This window comes from Acomys minous (assembly GCF_964271855.1).
Source record: "Acomys minous genome assembly, chromosome: 5".
Lineage (NCBI taxonomy): Eukaryota > Metazoa > Chordata > Mammalia > Rodentia > Muridae > Acomys > Acomys minous.
The window spans coordinates 57120672-57143564 of record NC_140494.1 but is presented as its reverse complement, the minus strand read 5'-3'; the positions used below and the strand labels follow the sequence as shown (position 1 = coordinate 57143564).

The following is a 22893-nucleotide window of genomic DNA, read 5'->3' as shown; positions in this document are numbered from 1 at the left end:
AAACAAACAAAAACTCTGCAATCCTAGCACTTGGGGAGGCAGAGGCAGGCAGATTTTTGTGAATTCCAGGTCAGTCTGGTCTACAAAATGACTCCAGGATAGCCAAGGCTACACAGAAAAACCCTGCCTCAAAAAGCCAAACAAACCAAAACCAAACCAAACAACAACAAAAACCCAAAAGCAGCCAGGCATGGTGGCACATGCTTGTAATCCCAGCACTTGGGAGGCAGAGGCAGACAGATACTGTGAGTTCGAGGTCAGCCTGGTCTACAAAGCAAGTCCAGGACAGCCAAGGCTACACAGAGAAACCCTGTCTCAAAAAACAAAACAAAACGAAAGACAAACCAGCAACAACAAGCTGGACATAGGAGTGTTTTGGAGAATGGCATTTAGGGAGATTCCAGGGGCTTGCCCACCAGTCAGTTTAACCTGCCTGGTGAGTTTTAAGCTGATGAGAGACTTCTCTCAAAACACAAGGTGGAGGGCACCTGAGGAATGACACCTTTGATTGTCCTCAGGCCTCTCCATACATGTACCCACATACCAACAGACAGACAGGCGGATATGCATACACACACACACAGACACACACAGACACACACACACACACACACACACACACACACACACACACACACACTGAAAACAACTCAGATTTGATAATCCAACTGCACCTTACCTGTGCTAGGCAGTCGCTTGACTGGAAGTCTGTTTTCCCAGTTTTTGAGAGGTGGCGTTTGTCATTGCAGTTGCCCAGAGGAGCTTCTGTCTTTGGAACTTTGAGTTCTGCCCCTGTGTCCACTTCTGACTTCTCCAGGTGGGGGCCAGCCACATCCTTGAGGGAATGTGGGTCATTTTCTAGCTCAAAGGCATGGCCATTTCCAAGGTCAGGGTCTGTGCCGTTCTCCAAGTCAGGGTTGGGGTCATCCGTCACATCACAGCCACGGCTGCTCTTGGCTTCTTCGGGGGTCTTGTTGATAGGGGGTCTGGAAATGACCCCAAACTTTCTTGTTCTTTTGCCTTTTTTGGAAGTTTGGTCACCCAGCTCCAAGGTAGGTGTCTCTGCGGGTTCCGAGCTGTTGCCGCTGTCGCCATTGTAAGTCAAGTGGGCTTTGTGCTTGAAGCGCCGCAGCATGATCAGGTAGATGAAGCCGCCATTCCAGCACTGCTCAGCCAGGTAACTGCAACACACAGACATGCACAGTTAAACTCCAGCCCCCCTTCCTGGACACGGCACTCGGTGTCCAGCCAGGACCCCACACTTCCTAGTGAGCTCAGCTCTCAATCGCCATCTTTCACCATATTCAATTGTTGGTGTTAAAACAACCCTCAGTATCTCAAGCAGACAGAAGACCACACAGACTGGAAACTTCTAACATCTCTCCTAGAGCTGGGAGCCCTAACAGGGCTTTTCTACAACAGGCTCAATCTCAACGTGTTATCTTCTTTTAAGGTAGGTGTGTGTGTGTGTGTGTGTGTGTGTGTGTGTGTGTGTGTGTGCACACGCGCACGCGCACTGCTTGCTTTGTAGTACTGATGATCGAACCCAGGGCCTCCTATATGCTAGGTGAGCAGTTTACCTCTGTATTCTACCTCCAGTTCCTAAATAAAATAAAATTCTTGGGGGCTGGAGAGATGGTCCAGCAGTTAACAGCACTGGCTGCTCTTCCAGAGGACCTGGGTTCAATTCCCAGCACCCACAGAGCAGCTCACACCTGTCTGTAACTCACAATCCAGCACCCTCACATAGACATACGTGCAGGCAGAACACCAGTGCACATAAAAATAGAAAATCAAAGACGTTCTTGTAGGAGAGGTAAGCTCTACTATTCTATAGCATAATAGGGCCACTGTGTTTGACAACATCTAATTGTATATTTCAAAATAACTAGGAGAGGATTTTGATTGTTCCTAAAACAAAGCAATGGCGAATAATGGAGAGGAAATGTGCCAGTTACCTCGATCTGACCACCATGACGCATATTTGAAATGTATCCCAAAGGCATACATAATTATGAATGTTTAAACAGGTAAAGAGATTAAACCAGAAAAATTATTCACTCCTTCAACAATTGCTTGAATTATAAGTATACAAAAGACTCCCGTCTGGGTGTGGCCGATAACTCATACAATTCCCACAGTAAAGGACAAATTAAATGGGGAGCTGGCTGGAGAGATGGCTCAGGACTCGAGTACTTGTTTTTTTGTTTGTCTGCTTTGTTTTGTTTTTAAAAGATTTATTTATTTATACAGTATTCTGCCTGCATGTATATCTACGGGCTAGAAGAGGGCACCAGATCTCATTATAGATGGTTATCGGCCACCATGTGGTTGCTGGGATTTGAACTCAGGACCTTTGGAAGAACAGCCAATGTTCTTAACCTCTGAGCCATTTCTCCAGCCACCCCCTTACTGTTTTTGCAAAAGACCTGCACCTGCCTGGTAGCTCATAACCATCTGTAATTCTGGTTCAATGGGATCTGACTCTTCTGATTCCTCCAGACACCAGGCATACATGTGCACATACACACCACCCATCTACATAAATATAAAACAAATGGGAAAAATAGATAAAAACAGCCTGGACAGAATACTGATTTTAGAATGAGGAAAACACGACCAGTGCAACACAAACTTCTGCCTGGAAGCAGACAGTGACACCAGACCAATGCTGAGCGTGGATGGGCACTGCCATATCCACACCAGCGCTGAGCGTGGATGGGCACTACCATATCCAGACCAGCGCTGAGCATGGATGGGCACTACCATGTCCAGACCAGCACTGAGCGTGGATGGGCACTACCATGTCCAGACCAGCGCTGAGCGTGGATGGGCACTACCATATCCAGACCAGCGCTGAGCGTGGATGGGCACTACCATATCCACACCAGCGCTGAGCATGGATGGGCACTACCATGTCCACACCAGCGCTGAGCGTGGATGGGCACTACCATATCCAGACCAGCGCTGAGCGTGGATGGGCACTACCATATCCAGACCAGCGCTGAGCGTGGATGGGCACTACCATGTCCAGACCAGCGCTGAGCGTGGATGGGCGCTACCATGTCCAGACCAGCGCTGAGCGTGGATGGGCGCTACCATGTCCAGACCAGCGCTGAGCGTGGATGGGCGCTACCATGTCCAGACCAGCGCTGAGCGTGGATGGGCGCTACCATATCCAGACCAGCGCTGAGCGTGGATGGGCGCTACCATATCCAGACCAGCGCTGAGCGTGGATGGGCGCTACCATATCCAGACCAGCGCTGAGCGTGGATGGGCGCTACCATATCCAGACCAGCGCTGAGCGTGGATGGGCGCTACCATGTCCAGACCAGCCCTGAGCGTGGATGGGCGCTACCATGTCCAGACCAGCGCTGAGCGTGGATGGGCGCTACCATGTCCAGACCAGCGCTGAGCGTGGATGGGCACTACCATATCCAGACCAGCGCTGAGCGTGGATGGGCACTACCATGTCCAGACCAGCGCTGAGCGTGGATGGGCACTACCATGTCCAGACCAGCGCTGAGCGTGGATGGGCACTACCATAACCAGACCAGCGCTGAGCGTGGATGGGCACTACCATATCCAGACCAGCGCTGAGCGTGGATGGGCACTACCATAACCAGACCAGCGCTGAGCATGGATGGGCACTACCATAACCAGACCAGCGCTGAGCGTGGATGGGCACCACCATGTCCAGACCAGCGCTGAGCGTGGATGGGCACTACCATATCCAGACCAGCGCTGAGCATGGATGGGCACTACCATGTCCCTGGCTGAAGAAGCGCTGGAAGCCTTGTGCGGACTTTTTTCTTGATGGCGGCTCTAGTTTGGGGTTTTCACAGCGCACACGGACTGCCATTCCCAGGGCTCCACTTTTAGAGGAGAAAAAGACATTGACCAAGCTGACCAGGACAGAAGAGGCTGTTGGAAACTGTCAGCCAGGAACAGCTGGAGGAATAAGGGACCTCAGAATGGAGAAGGCTAGTCACAGCTGGTCACAGCTGGTCATAGCTGATCACAGCTGGCCACTTTGCCCTACATCTGAAGGCTGACAAACACAAAGGAGCAGGAGAGGCTAAAACGGAGAGGATGCGGGTGAAGTGTGGCATAGTGTCTGCTCCAGAGCTTTAAGAATCCACGGAAGAGGGTTGGTATTTAGGATCTCAGATAACGAAAGCGCCAATAAAGACTTGCTCAACGTCAGGAAATGAAGACAGGCTTGGGCCCTGCTCTCTCCAAGGAGATAAAGATGTACAGATCGCCAAAGAGTCTAGGGGAAATGCCTACAGCCCTGGCATCTTGCCACCTCCCACATATTACCGGTTCCCAGAGAGGTCCGACAACTAAATCCTTCACAAACCCAACCTCTGCTTCTGCCTAAAAAAAAAAAAAAAGGCCAGAGGCTATGCAACCTCCATTCCCAGTCAGGGAGAGACAGAGAGCAAAGCTTCCGAGGTGGACCAAGCCACCTGCTCCACCTCCCCCCGCCAGGCACAATGCTGACTCCCAAGAAAAGAAGATGGCAGGCAAACAAAAAATTAAGATATTCTTCTGAGATTCTGTCACCAGGGTAAATCAGATGGAAAGCTGGGCTGTCAGCATATGGGAAGGAGGGTGGGTCATCTTTTCTCCCATCTCATCACAAGCTTCCATGTGAGCAACGGGCCGGTGATGGCAAGGGAGCAGCTTGGTGGAAATGTGGTTGAGTTTAGCCCAAAGGATTCCCCACACTGGATAGCCAGATCTGTGCCATGAGGGGTGGGGGTGTGGTTCAATGGCACAATGCTTGCTGAGTTTGTGTGAGGCACTGGGCTCAAGCCTAGTAACACACACATAAGCACACACACACACACACACACACACACACACACACACACACACACACACTTGTGCACGCACCTGTGCATGTGAGTTACATACACAGATATTTCCTTTAGTATCTAAAAGCCTGGCCCATGACCTCAACTATCTTTTTTCAATATGTGCCCTCATGAAAGGGCCAAGAACCTTGGCAGGCACCTGGGATGTTTCTTCACTTTTTCTACGGGGTCTGTCTTGGGCAAAACTATAAAGCCAAATACAGTTTACTTTCAGTTCCCCTTCCCCCACTCCCGTGTGTGGGTGTGTGTGTGTGTGTGTGTGTGTGTGTGTGTGTGTGTGTGTGTGTGTGTATGTGTGTGTGTGTCTTTTTGCTTTCTTCTGGCTTCCCAGCAATAAATAATATCTCGGCACCATAAAGGAACTGTGAGACAGGTTGTTTTATTCCTTCCTGGACTCTGGATTTTACAATGCCATCTCAAAGACAAAGGGCAATTAATGAGCCATGGACCCTGTAATAGGCCACGCTGCAGTAAGACACTTTGGCTAGGGGGTCATTTTCTTAGAATCATTAAATCACCTGCCATCTACTGGACCCACATTCTCTCTCCATATGTACCCAAGTGACTTTTCTACCATTTCCAGTACTTTCCGGTAGCTCACACACTACAGCCCTCCTTTATGTTCCGTGGGACTCTCACCTAGCATTAGTGGTGCATGTGTGTATGTGTGCATGTGTGTTCCTGTGCATGTGTGTTCATGTGCATCTGAAGGCCACAGACAACCTTGAGTGTCACTCCTTAGGTGCTGTCCAACCTTTTCTTTTCCTTTCTCTTCCCATCACTTTTCTTTTCTTTTCCAATAAGATGTCTCACTGGCCTGGAACTCACCATGCAGGCTAGGTAGGCAGAAAGGCCAGTACTGGGATTACAAGTGTGTGTCACCATGCCTGACTAGTTTCTTCTTTTCCTTGCCCTGAAGTCCTCACGGTTGCGTGTGCAGCAAGCACGTTACTGACCTACTCGTCTTCCCACCTCAGTCATTAGAAGCCCTGCAATCAGCTTTTGGTTGTTTGAACAGCAATCCGAGGCCTGGCTACTGATATAGGAAAGAGGGTTATTTTGGCTCCTGATGCTGCAGGTTATGGAGTCTGAGGTCGGGTGGGCACATCTCACAAAGTTCTTGTGTTTCTTTAGCTCACGGCAGGAGGAGGAAGGACACCGTGAATGCAGAGAGAAGAGGGAGACCGCAAAGGACGGCCTCACCTCATAGCAGTCAGCTCTGGAGCCGCAGGAGAAGACACACTCGTGTGGCAAAGGCATTCGTTCACACAGCTCAAGTACACCCGCCCCCAGACACACTGGTGTGGGGTAGCCAGCCCCAGCCTGAGCTCTGCCACTGGAGAAAGGACACTAAATAGCTCGAGTGACATGACATCTAAGGGTTAGAAAAGCAGAAGAGTCCCTCCTCACAGAAAAAGGTCCAATTGCCTTTCCTGAGGCTTCTTTATAATATTGCTTCAAACTTGCCCTTTTCCCCCAATTTACATTTTCTTTTGGCAAATCAAATTATTACTTCAATTAAATTTTTACTTCAACTCTCCTAGGATGATTTTTAAAATGAAGAAAGGCCAACATATGTGGTAGTGAGGTTTTTTTGTTTTGTTTTGTTTTGGTTTGGTTTTTGGTTTTTTGAGAAGGGGTTTCTGTCCTGGATCTTGCTCTGTAGACCAGGCTGGCTTTGAACTCACAGAAGTCCACCTGCCTCTGCCTCCCTGAGTACTGAGTTTAAAGGCATGCACCACCACCACCCCCAGCAAGGTTTTCTTTCTTTTTTTTTTTTTTTAAGGATTTAAAATTGTCGCCGGGAATGGCAGCACACATCTTTAATCCCAGCACTCGGGAGGCAGAGGCAGGCGGATCGCTTTGAGTTGGAGGCCAGCCTGGTCTACAAAGTGAGTCCAGGACAGCCAAGACTACACAGAGAAACCCTGCTTCGAAAAATCAAAAATAAATAAACAAAACAAAACAAAATAAAATTGTGTGCGCACATATGAGCATCTGTGTTTTGAGCATGTCTGTGCACAGGTATAGGTATGTGGGTGCAGGTGCCTGTGAAGGTCAGAAGAGTGCATCAGACTTTGGAGATGGAGTTGTAGTCTTTTGACATCGGTGCTTGAAATGGACTTGGGTCCTCCGTAAGAGCTGAACACGTCTCCAGACCCCTTGGACTTTGGATCATAGCCTAGAACTTTCCCTTTTTATTGTTCATCCTCTGTTCCACAAAGTGTCTTATCCAAACTGAGGCTTTGATGATCTTTGCTCCCTGACACTCTGTCCAGTTCTGGAGTCTCTGGTGGAGGGGGTGGTCAGGTGAGACCAGACACTTGAAAGAGCTAATATAGGTGCCCAGAGTTTCAAAAAAATACAAGGAAATACAGGTAAGAAGAGCCTTGGGGAGACAGAGTACAATCAGGACACTTTGATGGTTGTGCCAATCTCTCAGAAGGAAGACTCCCCAGGTGATTCTGAAAACTGCTTGGGAGCCACAGACTACTGATGCTTATATATTAGGTGACTTTCAAAGTAACCTAGATGCCCAGCACTAGACACTGCTCATGAAATATCATATAACCTAGGAACTCTAAAGTAATTCTGTAACTCAATACTTTTCAACCAAGTAGAAATTCCTACTTCACCCCAGAATGTCAAGACACTCAGTGTATACGAAAACAAACCCTGACCAAAGGAGGGTGTTCCCACACGGCCACGAGGAGCAGCGGATGGTACTCAGGGCCACGAGCACGCTAAGTACGCGTTCTGTCACTGGGCCTATCTATCCTCAGCACGGGACCAGAGTTACACAGAACAGTGGCAGAAACCAGTAGTCCTGCCTGCAATCCTAGCACTTGGGAGGCCACGACAGGAGGATTGACACAAACTCTGGGCTAGCCTGAGCTACAAAGCAAGTCCCAGGCTGGCCTGGGATACAGAGTAAGATTCATAAACAACCACATATAAACGCACACCAGACTGGGTGCCAACAGCTTTTCTGTTTAACATGGGGCAGATGGAGATCAACCATTTTGCCTATGATTGTTCTTCTCCTGAGAAGTAAAGGAGGCTGAGCCATTAATCTATGGTCTTTGGACATGTGCTAAGCCCAGAGGACTCTCGGAGGCGGCTGGAGGGTTGGGAAGAAATGCTAAATACCTGGAGACTCATTTCCCAGGGACGACATGGCTGGGAAACAGTGGGGAGCAAGTTCAGACAGATCCACCGAGGGGGAAGGGACCCGGGGACCTGTGTGTAGTCTGCCTCGGGTGATGCCTCCCAGAGAGCTTGAATCTGAGGGACCAGGCTCCCACAACCTTTTCTAAGAAAACCTGTGAGCATCACACGGTCCCAAAGTGAAAATTAAATGCTAGGTATGGATGGGGGTGCGTGATGCCTGTAGGAAACCAGGGCCTGGGGAAACGGTGGAGCTGTACTAATACTCTGGCTGTTACAGTAATCCAGATTTATCTATGAGGAATGCATTTCAAGACCTCCCAGTGGATGCTTGATTAAGGGCCAGTACCCACTCTTTTTCTATCTATTTCAGATTTTCACTTAGGACTTCTCCTTGGCATATCTGAATTGTCATTAATTCTCCTCTGCTGCTTTGTAGCTACAATGAGGGAAATGAGGGGTTGCCTGAACACAATCAATTGCTTAGTGCAACAGCTGACCTAGTTTCTAAGTCATCCTAATGACAAGCAGTTGAGAGAGCACAGTCACCCCGGACCAAGGGGCGATGGTTCACATCCCTGGGATAGCTCAAGGGTCCCTCATGCTACTGAGAGCGGCACACAATTCAAAAATCGTGAATTATTTCTGAGCCCTTCCATTTCCTCTTCTCAGAGTGAGTGGCCATGGGTAACAAACCGCAACAAGCGGGGCTGAGTAAAAACAGAATAGGAATTAGTGTACTACTATTCCTGTGAACAATGAACTGCCTGTCATCCTTGACCCAGAAGCCTCATTTCTTTTGCCGTCATTCATGAGCCTACCGCAGGCTAGCCAGGGTCCCACCAACAGGGCAGAACGACAGCGCCTCACTTACAGCCGAACAATACACAGACGAGCTGGCTTATAATTGGTTTTGTTGCTTATAAAAGGAGCTCAACATTTTACAGGCACCCGGTGACTAGAAATGTAAATCAATGTGCATCTGAAATCCAGCTGTTATGCAACATCTACAACATCCCATGCTCCTCAGCATTAAGTGCAGACATGTTCTTTTCTGTTTCAACTCTTGTACCCTGCAACCTCTGAGATGTTATAACATCCTTTCTTCTAAGATCTTCTAGAAATAAAGGGGTGGGGTGGGGGGGGGACTTCTGGGAAAACAACTGGATGAAAAGAGCAAGGTCCTGGGGTTGTTGGGGGAAATCATCTTGATTTCCATGCAACAAGGTCACTGTTCTTCTCAATCTCAGACGGTCACATCTCACAGTGAGAAGACTGACTTGACAGCCTCTCCAGCAATTTCTAACGCTTGGAGGCCTCGTGTGGTTGTGATTCCAGTAAACTTCCCAGGAGGGACCTGAAAGCTTGGCCCCTTCTAGTGCATCCCGTGAGCTCCCATGGGGACTGCTTTCCTCAAAGCTTTCTGTGCACTCTGGAGTCCTGAGGTTGAGTCCAACGCCAGCCCCTAGGATTTCCACATAGGCCGTTTGCCCCTGCTCCTCCCGTGCAAGAGGAGGCTGCTCTCAGTGCTCCAGAATAAAGTTTGAAGAGATTTACATTCAGTTTATCTTCTTGAATAAAGCCACTACCCCTTAAAAAAAAAAAAAAAGTAAGGACAGACTCCCATACACTCCCTGTTTCATCTCCCAAATTCTTCCCACAGTCAAAGCTGCTGGATGCTCTGAGAGTAAAAACCAGTCTCATTTTCTTCTCTCCTTTCCCCAAACCAGCCACAGCTGGCAGCTCCAAGCCCCAGGCGACCTCCCAAGTCCGCGTAGTGTCCCTCTCTCTTCTTCAGAGGTAACTGAGAGAAGATGGGTCCCCCACGAGCCCATACAAGGCCTCTCACACACTAACTCAGACATTGACGAAATGTCTGTACCGCCCTGGCTCCCCTGACTTTCAAGTGGCTTCAGATCCATCTTGAAACAATTTCTTAGCTCGCCTCCATCCTTCCAGGGTCCTATGCATGGTTTTGGCCTGGGTTTGCCCTCTCCTTGTGCCAAGCCTGGTTTCACTTATGTCAAAACAGCTTCCATCAACACTGTGGGCTTCTTTTCAGAATTGCTTTCACTGTTCTGAAGTCAGAAAAGATACTAAAAGAAACAGCAAGGCGACACTCTCCATCTCCATATTCTGGTTGATGTCCTGCCTCATCCAACATCCCTTCTATTCATATTGGACCTTCCTTTTCCTCTTCTCCTTCTCTGGCAGCCACAGCCAAGCTGGCAGGTACCATAATGTACTAAGGCTCATGCAGACGGATTGCTAGCTTGTATCTTCCTCTTCCCGGGGCAAAGGATGCTCCTGTGACACTGGGGAAAATGGTTGGATCCTTTCCCCATGGGCCATCCATCTTTGCGATCCCTTAGGACTCTTGCTGGTTTAGAGGCCTTTGATTGTAAGACCGTCAAGTCCACAGAACCCTGGCCTAGAAAGACAGACAAAGCACGTCTTTCCAGATGCGGCAGGAAGCTGGTGAACTTGTGGCATCTGCTGAGTAACTGTAACTGTGTTTTACATGTGTGCGCTCTTGGGGACCTCCGGTTCTTAGTTTTGTTCAGATATTAGATTATAAATGCCTTTGTATTTTCCCTCTTTATTGTTTTTTTTTAAAAAGATGACTGCATGTGAAGCATTCAAAAAGAGCTCTCAATTGCAGGATGTGTGGATACAGATGTCTAAGACCCAAAGTTTAACAGCTGTTTCCATCAGAAGTACACTACACAGTGAGCTTTACTGTAGAAACCGAGGACAGGAACCAACACTGCTTAACACTGCACAGCATGCCATGTTAAAGCCCATGAGCACAGAGCTCAGATCACCCTAAAATAGCGCCCCCATCAGGTAAGGACCACGACTCGCTTTTCTACCGTGAGAAAGCCAAAGCTTGTAAAGCTCAGCAGGGAGGGTTACCGAGCTGGTGAAGGTGGAACAGGTTTCAAATCCACCTAATTCCAAACAAACCATGGAAACGAACCTGGGATTCATGGCAAAGCCCGGTCCTGATGCTGCTTGTGGTACCAGGTTTGATAACAGAAAAATGGCTGGCTGCTGACTTTTAACAGCCAAAAGAGGCCTCTCTAAGCATCATCGGGAATTCTATTTGAGTGGGAAGTCAACACCTCAACTATGTCTCACACCCATAAACAAAGGCTTGGGGGAAGCAAGCGGCATTTTCAGGCAGGCTCACTTGGCAGGGAGGAGGTAAAGTGGTTCCATAGGGTGTGGGCGGAGGGGGCCAACTTCTCCACTTCATCTCTGAGTAATGAGCTTGCATTGGTGCCCAAGAATGCTGGGGAAAATGGAGGCTGCGTTTGTTCAACTTATTTAAACTCAAAGCACTAAGGAGCCATTCTGGCAAGCAGAGGAGGAGCAAAAAGGCAAATTCAGGACACCTCTGCAATGCTGGCCTCTCCAGGGGCACCGTGCTCTCAATAATCGTCTCCCCAAACAAACCATTCTTAGTTTTGTTCAGATATTATATCATAAATGCCATTCTCATGATGGAGACCTCGCTGTGTACAATGAAGGCTCCTTCTGAGGAGTGAATGTGGTCTAACGGCACCAGATGGCCTTTACCTCATGGCCACTGCTCTTGTGGAGGATTTACATGGAAGATAGGGGCGGGGAAATTCCTGGGCTATGTGGCCTACAGAGCCACACTGCGCAGACCTCCTTCAGCTAGGACCTTGTTGACGTCCAGTGTGACAAGCTCATGACCTCTGGTGGTGAATTTCTCAGGTCAGTTACTCTCTTCAGAGGTTATTCCTGGCAGATGACTGGATAAAGTGTGATGTGAGTCTTGTCAGTCCTGACTCCTGTCATTTCCTGGCCCACACCATCCCTGTCCCTAGGGCTCCTCCGTGGGCTGACAGGGATACTGGCTCCCCTCCTCTCTCTGTCCTGCTTCTTTCTTTCCGGGCTTTACCTCTGCCCCCCAACTCACAGTTTTCACTCTTCTCTAGGACTCAGCATCTGCTTTCTGGAGACCCTACCTTATACACACACGGCCACAGGGAAATGCCACCCCCTAACCCTCAACCCCCAAAAGCGTGGGGTGGAAAATAACAGCAGCACAAAAGGACTCAGCTAATCTGAGCATAAAAGAAACCAGTAGGGCAGCTTTTTAAACATTATAATGAGCCTACCCTAACCCAGGGGCTATTGGCAGGAGATGGCCTCTGTGGGAGAGAGTCTCTTATCTTTTGAGGGTGGCTACTGTGGGCTGCCCATATCCCATACTCAGACACTTATGGGCAACATGAACTCAGTGGGTTTTTTAAAAAAAAGACTTTTTATTTTATGTGTATGGAGGTTTTGCTTATGTGTATGTCGGTACCATGTGTGCACCTGTTGCCCATGAAGGCTAAAAGAGGGTTTTGGATCCCCTGAAACTAAAGTTTCAGATGATCATGAGCCACAATATGGGTGGTGGGAATTGAACCCAGGTCCTCCGGAGGGGCAGCCAACCCTCTTAACTGCTGGGTAGTGAGGAGTCGGTGGGAGCTGGGATGGATAAGAGTAAGATATAGTGTATACACATATGAAATTTTCAAAGAATAAAAAAGAAAGTTTGGAAAAGTAAAAGCCAAACAAGCAAACCTGAAAATAAAACCTGCTCATTACTTAACAAAATTAATGTATATATGAATGGGTTTCACTGTGGCATTTCCATATATACATATATTATATACTCACCCTCCCACTCCCTATTCTTATAACTTATAACGCAACCCTACCCTATGACTTATAACACACACCCTACCCTATAACTTATACCATCTGCGTGCGCGCGCATGTGTGCACACACACACACACACACACACACACACACACACACACACACACACACACCATATATCACCTTATCTTGTTTTTAGCAGCCCAACTACTACTTTCTGGTTTATTAAAAACAACAACAACAACAAAAAAAGACAGACAGACAGACAGACTCTATGTCTGAGTGAAAACAAACAATACTTGTGTCTGTCTGTCTTTGCTGGCTATGATACTCTTTAGTTCCATTCATTTTCCTGAAGACGGCACGGTTCAGTCTTCCTCTGGCTGGTATTCCCTTGTGAGTATGCACCACGCGTCATGTGCACAGGCTAACCCCCATCTTGTCTGTTGCGGACAGTGCTGCAAAGGGCACCCAGGAACGGGATAGCTGGGGCGAACCGAGAACCCTCCTCCGTAGGTGGATTAAGCGCCATCCTCCAACGCTGTATAAAGTCCTTCCCCGGCAGCCTCAGCTACAGCAGAGGCATTTTTGAAAGCCATTCACAGAACGCCACTCGCAGAAATTTCCTTCCCTGGCTTTGGACTGGGACTATACTTTACCCCTAAAGAGCTTGAAAAGCTGGGGCTACAGCCCTGGGGCAGAGAGCTTACCCACACAGAAGTGAGGCCCCAGATTTAAATCTGCAGAACTACACACAGAGTGTCAGTTTCATGGAGACCTATCTGAATACCAACATCTGGAGCACGATGGTCCTTGGGCTCAGGTCTCAGCAGTGTCACACAGGGCCTTGAGCAAGACCTTAACTCCAGAGACCAGTGTTTAGCAACGGGGCTGTTGGAATATTAGACTGGATGATGAACAAAACGGCTGTTTCCTCGCCTAGCACACTAGATGCCAACAAACACCAACCCTTCCCCTCAGAAATGTGGTCGATAATCACAAGTCAACAAGTTGAGTTATCTGCCAGTTCTGTCCAGGCTGGAACCTCCCAAAAGATGAAGTCACAAAAGGGGAGTGGTCAGAACTGATTCTGTAATAAGAACCTGGCCAAAAAAGGTCTCGAGCAAGGGATGTCTGGAAAAACCAAGTTCACCTGGGCAATCAGAATGTCAGAAAGAGGTTTCAAAACTAGAGCTTTAGGAAGGCAATTACATCCTAGGACAGAGACCTTGACACTACACTTGAATCTCAGAAGTACTGAAGGCTGTATGCGCCCAGTCATTGGGCACAGAATGCCAGGACTGGTGTGTGCACACACGGGTGGATGGCTAGTGCGGAGAACAGCACAGGGCGCAGCTAGCTGCAAGTCTTGCTCCTTGCCAGAGAGACCAACAGTGGCCTTTGGTTTTGTTTCCATATCCATCTGGCCAGAGGCTTGTTTCTCTAACTCTCAGAGCCACTGCAAGCTTTCTGGCCTCACTTGACCTCTGAGGCTGGTCAATTAGAATTGGCCCAGAACTCAAGGTGGAGGCTGGCTGACTGGCCATCATGCGCAAGACACTAGTCCAGCTGGTTCCTTCGTATTTCATAACATATGTGTGCAGCTCACACTGACAGAGGCAACTGCCACAAACCAGTGGTGTGTGTGTGTGTGTGTGTTTGTGTGTGTGTGTGTGTGTGTGTGTGTGTAGGAGTGGGGAAGTTACTGCCTCTGCTGGTATCTGGTCATTTCTGACCTACAGTCAGAACAACTTTGATCTCTACTTGTTACAAACTCTTGGATGATAACCCTGCCTCGAATGACTCACCTATCTCTCAGAGGGACCTTTCCCAAACTCTTCTGTGGCCAGGGAACCTTGCCCAAAACTCAGTTGTTTTCATATGAAATGCATCAGAGTCCTGCAACAGACAGTCCAATGCATGCTCAGAGAAGGCTGCTGCAGACACGTGCTACTTGAAAGCACACGCTGGCAGGGAGAGCAAGTGCCTCTGCTTTCGGATGGCCTGGCTTTACAGGCGCGAGCAGGTGCGGGCTTGCAAGTCACCGCAGCACTAGAGCTGGCGACATACGGAATCAGCCCCAGGTGCCTATCGGTAGTGGAACAGTTAACAAAGTGTGGTATAGTCTAAATGGAGTATTGTTTTAGCCATACACAAGTACTTTACAGGAAAATGGATGGAACTGGAGATCATCATGTTAAGCAAAACAAGCCAGACCCCAGAGAGAAAAATATCTCATACATGGATTCCAGATTTTTGCAAGGGTCTGGGGGGACACATGAAAATAGACTGAGGGAATTGCTAGGAGGAAGGGTGGGGTCAGCAGGAATGGGGAGTAGGACAGGAGAACACAAAAGGGGTAACCTGGTACGCATGTATGAAAATGTCAGGCTAAAACCCATTGTTTTTAATAAATAGCTAGTTTTCCAAACAGTGTGACTAGCGCTTGTGCAGCAAGATGTACAATTTCTAAGACCCGCTTAAGATAACTCTGCCCTGTTTTATGTGGAAACAAAACCATTTTAAATATACTACTCTGCCGGGCAGTGGTGGCGCACACCTTTAATCCCAGCACTTGGGAGGCAGAGGCAGGTGGATCTCTGTGAGTTCGAGGCCAGCCTGGTCTACAAAGTGAGTCTAGGACAGCCAAGGGTACACAGAGAGACCCTGTCTTGAAAGGGGAAAACAAACAAACAAAAACAACAAAATTACTCGGAATATGACTTTTTTCTTTTCTTTCTCTCTCTCTGTCTCTCTCTCTCTCTCTCTTTTTTTTTTTTTTTTTTTTTTTTTTGAGACAGGGTTTTTCTGTGTAGCCTTGGCTGTCCTAGACTCACTTTGTAGATCAGGCTGGCCTTGTTTTTTTGTTTTTGTTTTCAACTCAGGGTTTCTCTTTGAGTCCTGGCTGTCCTGGCTTTGTAGACGAGGCTGGCATTGAACTCACAGCGATCAGCATGCCTCTGCCTCCTGAGTGCTGGGATTAAAGGTGTGTACCACCACACCTGGCCTGTGAATACATTTTAAACTTGGTTTAAAATTTTTTAAAACATGAAGACAATTTCCCCTTTTTCATGAATGACGCGCACCGCTTCGGTTAGCTGGGATGACTCCGTAAGAGCTAGGATGGTGTACAGACTGATATTTAAATACATGTCATTTGAACTTATTAGAAGTATGCATTTTATAATGGGAAAAAAGAAGACTACCTAGCCATTGTAATATAAGCAGCAGAAACCCAACCCTGCTGTCTTAATTGCTCCATGTTAGGAATGTTTGAACTTTAATTATGTAAGATTTTCTAGTTTGTTTTGAAACTGATCATGTTTCATGTCTAAATGACAAGACGCGAGCAAAGCTTTCCAGCTGTAAGGCGTTGTAATCCCTCCTCACACTATACAGCGGTCCCCCCTTATCTGGGATTTCTGGTTCCATGGTTCCAGCTACTTACATTCAACTGGAAATATTAAATGGAGCAAACAGAAACGAGCAGCTTGTTCTAACCGATTGCTGGTCCTGATTAACGCGCCCTCTATCCTCCCTGCTCTGTCCCACCAAGGATGCGGATCACCCCTTTGTCTGGTGTATCTACGCTGTACATGCTACACACCCGATGACCGCTTAGCCAACTCAGCTATCAGACGTCGTATCGCAGTGCTATGGGTGAAGAGCACTTATTTTTAATGAACAAGGGCTCCGGAGCATTCAAGGAGTGTCTGGAAAGCCAATAATGCCAAAGGAAAGCGACGGCCTGCATTTTTAGAATTAAAAAGTGAACGTTCTCACTTTAAAGACGTTGAGAAAAATATGTTTATGATCCTAATTAAGAGGGAATCTTTTGTCCATGTAACCACAAAGACAGAACGAGGCAGCTGTGTTACTTTTGCTGTCACTCCTGGAACTTGGAGAGTAAAAAGCAAGTGCGTGTGATGGGAAAAGTATTAGATGTGTATGTGCCCATTGCATGGCCAGGGTTAGGTGCTGCCCGTGGGTTCAGGCATCCTCTGGAGGCATCCCCCTTATCAGAGGAGGGGGAATTTCAGTGCTGGACAGGGGTGCCATCGCCACTTGCAACCAGCAGCCAGACAAGAGATGCTAGTGACACAGAACATTTACATTTCTGTTTACATTTTAAAGTTTTAGTGTGTGTGCACGTATTGCACGGGTGTGTGCAGAAGACAACCTACAGGGATCGGCTCTCTCCCTCCCCCACATGGGTCCTGGTGAGTGAACCAAGATCGTCAGGTTTGGCGGGAAAGGCCTTCACCCATTGGCCTCAGTGTAAATCTTTAATGGGTCTCATTTACATGTTTGGAGTACTGTTTGCTTGAGTCAGAGTCTTATGTAGCCCAGGTTACCTTCCCACTCACCACATAGCCTAAGCTAGCCTCAAACTTCTGATTCTTTTTGCCTCCACCTCCTACGTAATAGGATTATATATATGTGCACTCCCACGTGTGGCTGGAGCAGGATGAGAGAGACGTAGAGACCATCATTGTTGTGCTCCTCAATAACTTCAGTCATGAGCACTTCTTTTCCTTCCTGTCTGACCAATGATCCCCATGAGTTCATCAGAGGAAGACATCCCTAAGTGGATGGGGTCATTTAAGACCACACAATGAGAGAAAACCCCAACAGAGGACAGAGCTGGCCATCTGGTGGGAACTGTGTGTCCGACCCGGAAGACCATCTGCTCTCTCATGCATTCACTCAGTTTCATAAGGAAATCTTTAAGTCATATCATTTTCTGGTTTTCATTCATAGGATGAAGATATGGCTCATTATCATCTTGAACAATATCACAAGCCTCTGCCAGGTTTTGGTTGAGCCCTGGCTACTTTTCAGCAGCACTTGCCCAAGGGCGGGAGCCTGAGGTGGCATCAACTGCCTAGAGTCAGGCCTAATAAGTGAGTGGTGACTGCTTCCAGTTCAGGAGTCAGGAGGCGTCAAGGGTGCAGCCATGTTAGTGGGTCTCCTTCCCAAGCACACAGAAGAGATTGCTGAAGAGCAGTAAAGGTACGGAAGCCCATCCATGTCTTGACCTTTACAGACAACTGAGGGAGCTAACCTGTGCTATGACTGTTCTTTCTTTGTCCATTGTCTTACCACAGTTGACAAATTATCATAGCATGTGTTAACAAGATGGCACCTCTCCCATTTTCTCATAGCATTTGGAATGCTAATCTTGTTAGTTAAGCATGGCAGACAAGTCAAAAAACCATGACTGGAGACTGTGGCATTTGCCCTGCCCAGATTTCACTTGAAAGGCCTGATGAGTGTCACTATTTGCAGTATCATTATCTGACCATCAAACTCTGGGAGGTAGACCAGGAAGCCATATCTACACCTAGTCTATTAGCAAAACACGGAGAAAGGGGAAGGCTCTCAGGGAGCCAGTCCGAGCACACGGTCCAGAGAGACACTCTCGGGGGTGTTGTAAGATGGGAAAGCTGCAATTTGAGAGTTTTCTCTGTATGATGTGTGTGACAGTCCCTGGGCAATGGGCAGGTGAGATCTGGGCAGCTGAGGGGACAGAAGGCAGGCTGTGGGACTGGCAGAGCATGTGTCCTTTCATTGACTAATTGAGTGACAGGAAAGTGAATTCCTTTTGCCTTCCTTTTTTTCTTTATGACTCATATTTATTATTTTTCCAACTTTGTTAAGACACGATAAAGATTGTGTTTACACTATACAATGCGATGGGCAGGATTTGCACTGTGAAGTGAGAAAACCACACTAAAGTAGTGGACCAATGAGGCACACGCTTTCCTTTGTAGCAGAAGACATTTAAGGTCCATTCTTTGGGCAACTTCCATCTATAAAACACGTGAGCGGTACTCATCAAGGTGGGAAACAGACCCCCAGAATCTATTATTTCTGTCCAACAGAAGTTTTGCATTTTTTCATTAACATCACTCCATCTTTTTCTCCACCAGCCTTTGGCAACCTATTATACTTTCTGTAGCTTTGAGTTCAACTTTTTTTTTTTTTAAACTCCACATATAAGTGAGATCACGAGCTATTTGTCTTTCTGTGTCTGGCTTCGTTCATTTATAATAGTGTCCTCCGAGTTCATCTATGTCATAAATGACATGTTTACTTTCTTTTTAAAGACTAGGCAACATTCTATTGTATACAAATATAGCACATTGACTTTATCTACTGATAGATACCTGGGTCAGATTGCTTATCTTTGCTATAATTATTTAATTTCCAATTTATTAATAGAATTGTTCACAGACTTTTAATAACCAAATTTATTCATTTTTATTTGTTTGAGTGTTTAGCGTGCATGTGTGTGTGTGCATGGTACTAGAGGAGGCCAGAAGAGGGCACTCAATCCCCTAGAAGTGGATGGTTGCAAGCTACCATACATGTGCCAGGAATTGAACCCTGATCTCTGGAAATGTATCCAAGTCCTCTTAACTGTTGAGCCATCTCTCCAGCCTGCCCCTATTCATAGATTTGAATAAATAAAATCTTTCTTTGTTCTTTAGTATGTAGCCCTGGCTGACTGGGAACCCACCACATAAACCAGGCTGGCCTTGAACTCATGGAGATTGACTTGTCTGTGTCTCCTGAGTGTAGGGATTAAATGCATGAGCGGTCATACCTGGCTTTCTTTTCTGTCCTTTTCTAGTCTTGTTAATGTTCAAACTTTAAGAAAATCAATTCCTAGTTTCATTGCTCTTTTCTATTTTTGCCCCCAATACTGGAGCACCTACTATATAAAGTAATATTAACAGATCCAAAGGGAGAGATGAACAGTTTTATAGTAGAGGACTTCCATGTGCGATTTCCAACAATAGGTCATTCAGAGAAAGTAAGAAAATAGCAGCTCTGAACACTACTATGGGCCAAAAGGACCAAATCAATCATACACCACAGTCCCTTCCAGAGCACGCACAGTCTCCAAGAACACGGAGACCATTTTCCAAAAACAAATGTCAGACCACTAAACAAGTCTTAATGCCCTTATGAAGAATAAAATCATATCAAGCATCTTTTCCAACTATGCTGGAATGAGTCCAGATGCTGATAAATTGGAAAATTGGAAGAATCACAAATGCATGTAAAAAAAATGATGATCAGAAAATATCTTAAGAGAAATGAAAAGCGTGAACCTCAACCTATGCAAACTCACAGAAGCAGCAAGAACAGTTCTAGGAGGGAGGTTCGTGTGATACCGCCAGTTCAGAAGAAGAAAGATCTTAACTGAACAAAGCCTTAAGGAATTGTGAAAAGAATAAAGTTTTCAACATCAGAGGAAGGAAGGAAATAACAACCACCAAGCAGAAATATGTAAATACCGATTAGGAGAACAACAGAAACAAATGTTAACAAGTTTTGCGTCTTTCCCGACTCGGTTTCTTTATCTGAAATGGATGGCTGTGCTAATGAGATATCAATTAAACGGAAAGAATGTGCTATAAAGTTGCATCACTTAAAAATAGTTGACAGGTGACTTCATCCCAGGCTACCACTGCCCATAGAGAGAGAAGGCCAATATCAATAAAAAAATAGCCACTGGGAAAGGAAGGAATAAGCCCACATGGGATGGACGAAATGCTGGGCAGCTGGGAACCAGCCACAGAGCCCTGGACCACATGGCAGAGAGCAGCAAATTCGTGGCAGTGCCAGGAAAAGCCAGGCACCAACCACGCAAGCTATCCCTGTGTGGTGGCATCCTGCAGGGTCACACGTGAACCAACCCATGCCTGAGCACTTGCTCAGTGGGAGTTCCCACAAACTTCAATGCATCACTGTTGGGCTCCTGTGTCCTCCTCTTCCTGACTCCCAAGGAAATGGTACCTCTCTGGTGCATCTGGTGCCTGGCCCTGATGAAGGTGATGAGAGATGCGAGGATGAGAGGGATGCTCCCCACGTGGCTGCCAGCAGCTTTTGTTCATACATCATGTTAATCAAGACAGTGAATGCTTCAAGGAGGGTCCTTGGTCCTTTGGGAATCTCAAGTCTGCCTTTGGGAATCTCAAGTCTGCGTTGTGTCCCACATTCTCCCTGGAATGCAGTCTACTGAGATCACTGGTCATTTAAAACCAGAACAGCATCTTTTACCTGGACAGGAAAACAAATTCAGAGTAGCTGCAACAAAGAGGCAGCATTTTTCAAAACAGAGAATCTCACACAAGCAGTTTGATATGCAGCTACAGTTTCCAAATGCAAATCACTGCCAGAGAGGAATGGGGTCTTAAGTTAATTATAGCCGCTATAACCTATGTGCCTGTTTACCATAGCCAACTCATGGAGGCAAGCACACAGAAAAGCCACACAGCTTAGGAACATCTCATAAAAATGTTCATGTGGAAGGTAAGTATATTGAGTCCCATCGCCCCAAAGCACCTCGATTTGACATGTGCACTGCCATCCACTTACAGCTCAGTGTGCCTGCCTCTCCCTGATCTTCCTAACCTTCCAGTCTCACTAAAGGTGCCAGTCCCTAGAAAATAAAACGCATGCCTATCTCCTGCTACGACTTTTACACAGTGCCAGACGGCTGCATGGCTCTTTATTCCATCTGGAATTTATTTCTCTGTGGACTCAAAGACAGTATTGAACTTTACCCTCCCACCCACAGAGTTTTAGAGCTAATTATTCTACTAACACTTAACTCATTATTCTGTCATTTGTACCCGCTTCAAAATATGAAACTTCCATATGTGAAATTTCCTGCTATATGTGGGACTGTCTTAACTCGATACTCAGTTCCATGGGTCTGTTTATTGAGTCATGTGCCATACCATCTTAATTACCAGAGCTTTAAAGTATAATTTACAGACTGGTGAGAAGACACCAGATTTTTGTTGTGAATTTAAAACCAATTAAGATATTTTGATGAAACTGCACTTATTTGTGGGTAACAAAGGAACATAATAGAATATGGTGTTTAAAGGAAGGTTGTGCCAATGAGATGGCTCAGTGGATGCAAGCTGCACTGTGCAAACCTGACAGCCTGGTATTGATCCTGGGGACTTACAATGGCAGGAGAGAGCTAACTGCTGACAGTTGGCCTCTGACGTCACATGCATGCTCTGGCACATGCAACTATGAAAACACACACACACACACACACACACACACACACACACACACACACAAAATTTAAAAAAAAAGATTGTCAGGGGACTGGAGAGATGGCTCAGAGGTTAAGAACACCGGCTGTTCTTCCAAAGGTCCTGAGTTCAATTCCTAGAAACCACATGGTGGCTCATAGCCATCTATTGAGATCTGGTGCCTTCTTCTGGACTACAGGGTACATAATAAATCTTAAAAAAAAAAAAAAAAGAATGCCAGCTGGGCACAGTGGTGCACACATATAGTCCCAAAACTTGGAAGGCAGAAGCAGGTGGATCGTTTAGTTCAAGGCCAGCCTAGTCTACAAAGTGGAGTCCAGGACAGCCAGTGTGCCACAGAGAAACCCTGTCTAGAAAAACCAAAACCAAACCAAAACAACAACAAAAACAGTAACAACAACAAAAACAACACGAATGCCTACAGAGTCCATTCACCTGTTGCAAGAACTGTGGTTATAAATAATATAACATGAACCACTGCCTTTTAATTAAGGTTACAGTCAAGTAAGGCTTTCCTCATTAAGAAACAGCAACCAGCTCGCTGCACCAGCGCTTGTGGTCATCACTGAGTCTTCAGTGATCTCCACGCTGTGAGCAGCAGCCCACAAGCCTGCAACTGAGGCTGTGAAGTCCGAGGTTTTCTTTAAATGTTATTCCCAGCAGATCATAAACCAAAGGACACAAATTCAGACATTTCCATCACCTAATAATTTCAAATCAACCTCTTTCATGTTACCCTTTCTCTGCGCTAAGTGAATTTCCAGGTGCTGTGTTTATGATATGACGATCTGCAGGCGCTGAGGTCTCAAAATCATCACCACAGACTTTCAATGCGACACATCCAACTTTAAACTGAAGGCTGTTTAAAAAGAGTTTAAGTTCTGAGATCTCTGTGTAATAATTACAACTTAAAAAGGGGGCATAATGTTAGGAAAGTGGCTTGTTTCCTTTAAAGATACTGACTAGAGTTTTCTTTAAAAAGAACAACAAAAGCCAAGAAGTGTTTAAATAGTCAGAGATAGAGATAAAACCTACGTTCAAAATAGATGAAAACCTAACGTTAACACTT

The 22893-nt window shown here is 46.6% G+C and overlaps 1 protein-coding gene across 7 annotated transcripts in view; it reads right to left on the bottom strand.

Moving 5' to 3' along the window:
• PDZD2 (PDZ domain containing 2) overlaps positions 1-22893 on the bottom strand; it is a 377862-nt gene that overhangs the window by 93179 nt on the left and 261790 nt on the right. For all 7 annotated transcript variants that reach the window (XM_084781102.1, XM_084781101.1, XM_084781099.1 and 4 more), the window contains one exon: positions 680-1181. In XM_084781102.1, the coding sequence (XP_084637228.1) occupies positions 680-1181 (502 nt within the window). The remainder of the gene's footprint in view (positions 1-679; positions 1182-22893) is intronic.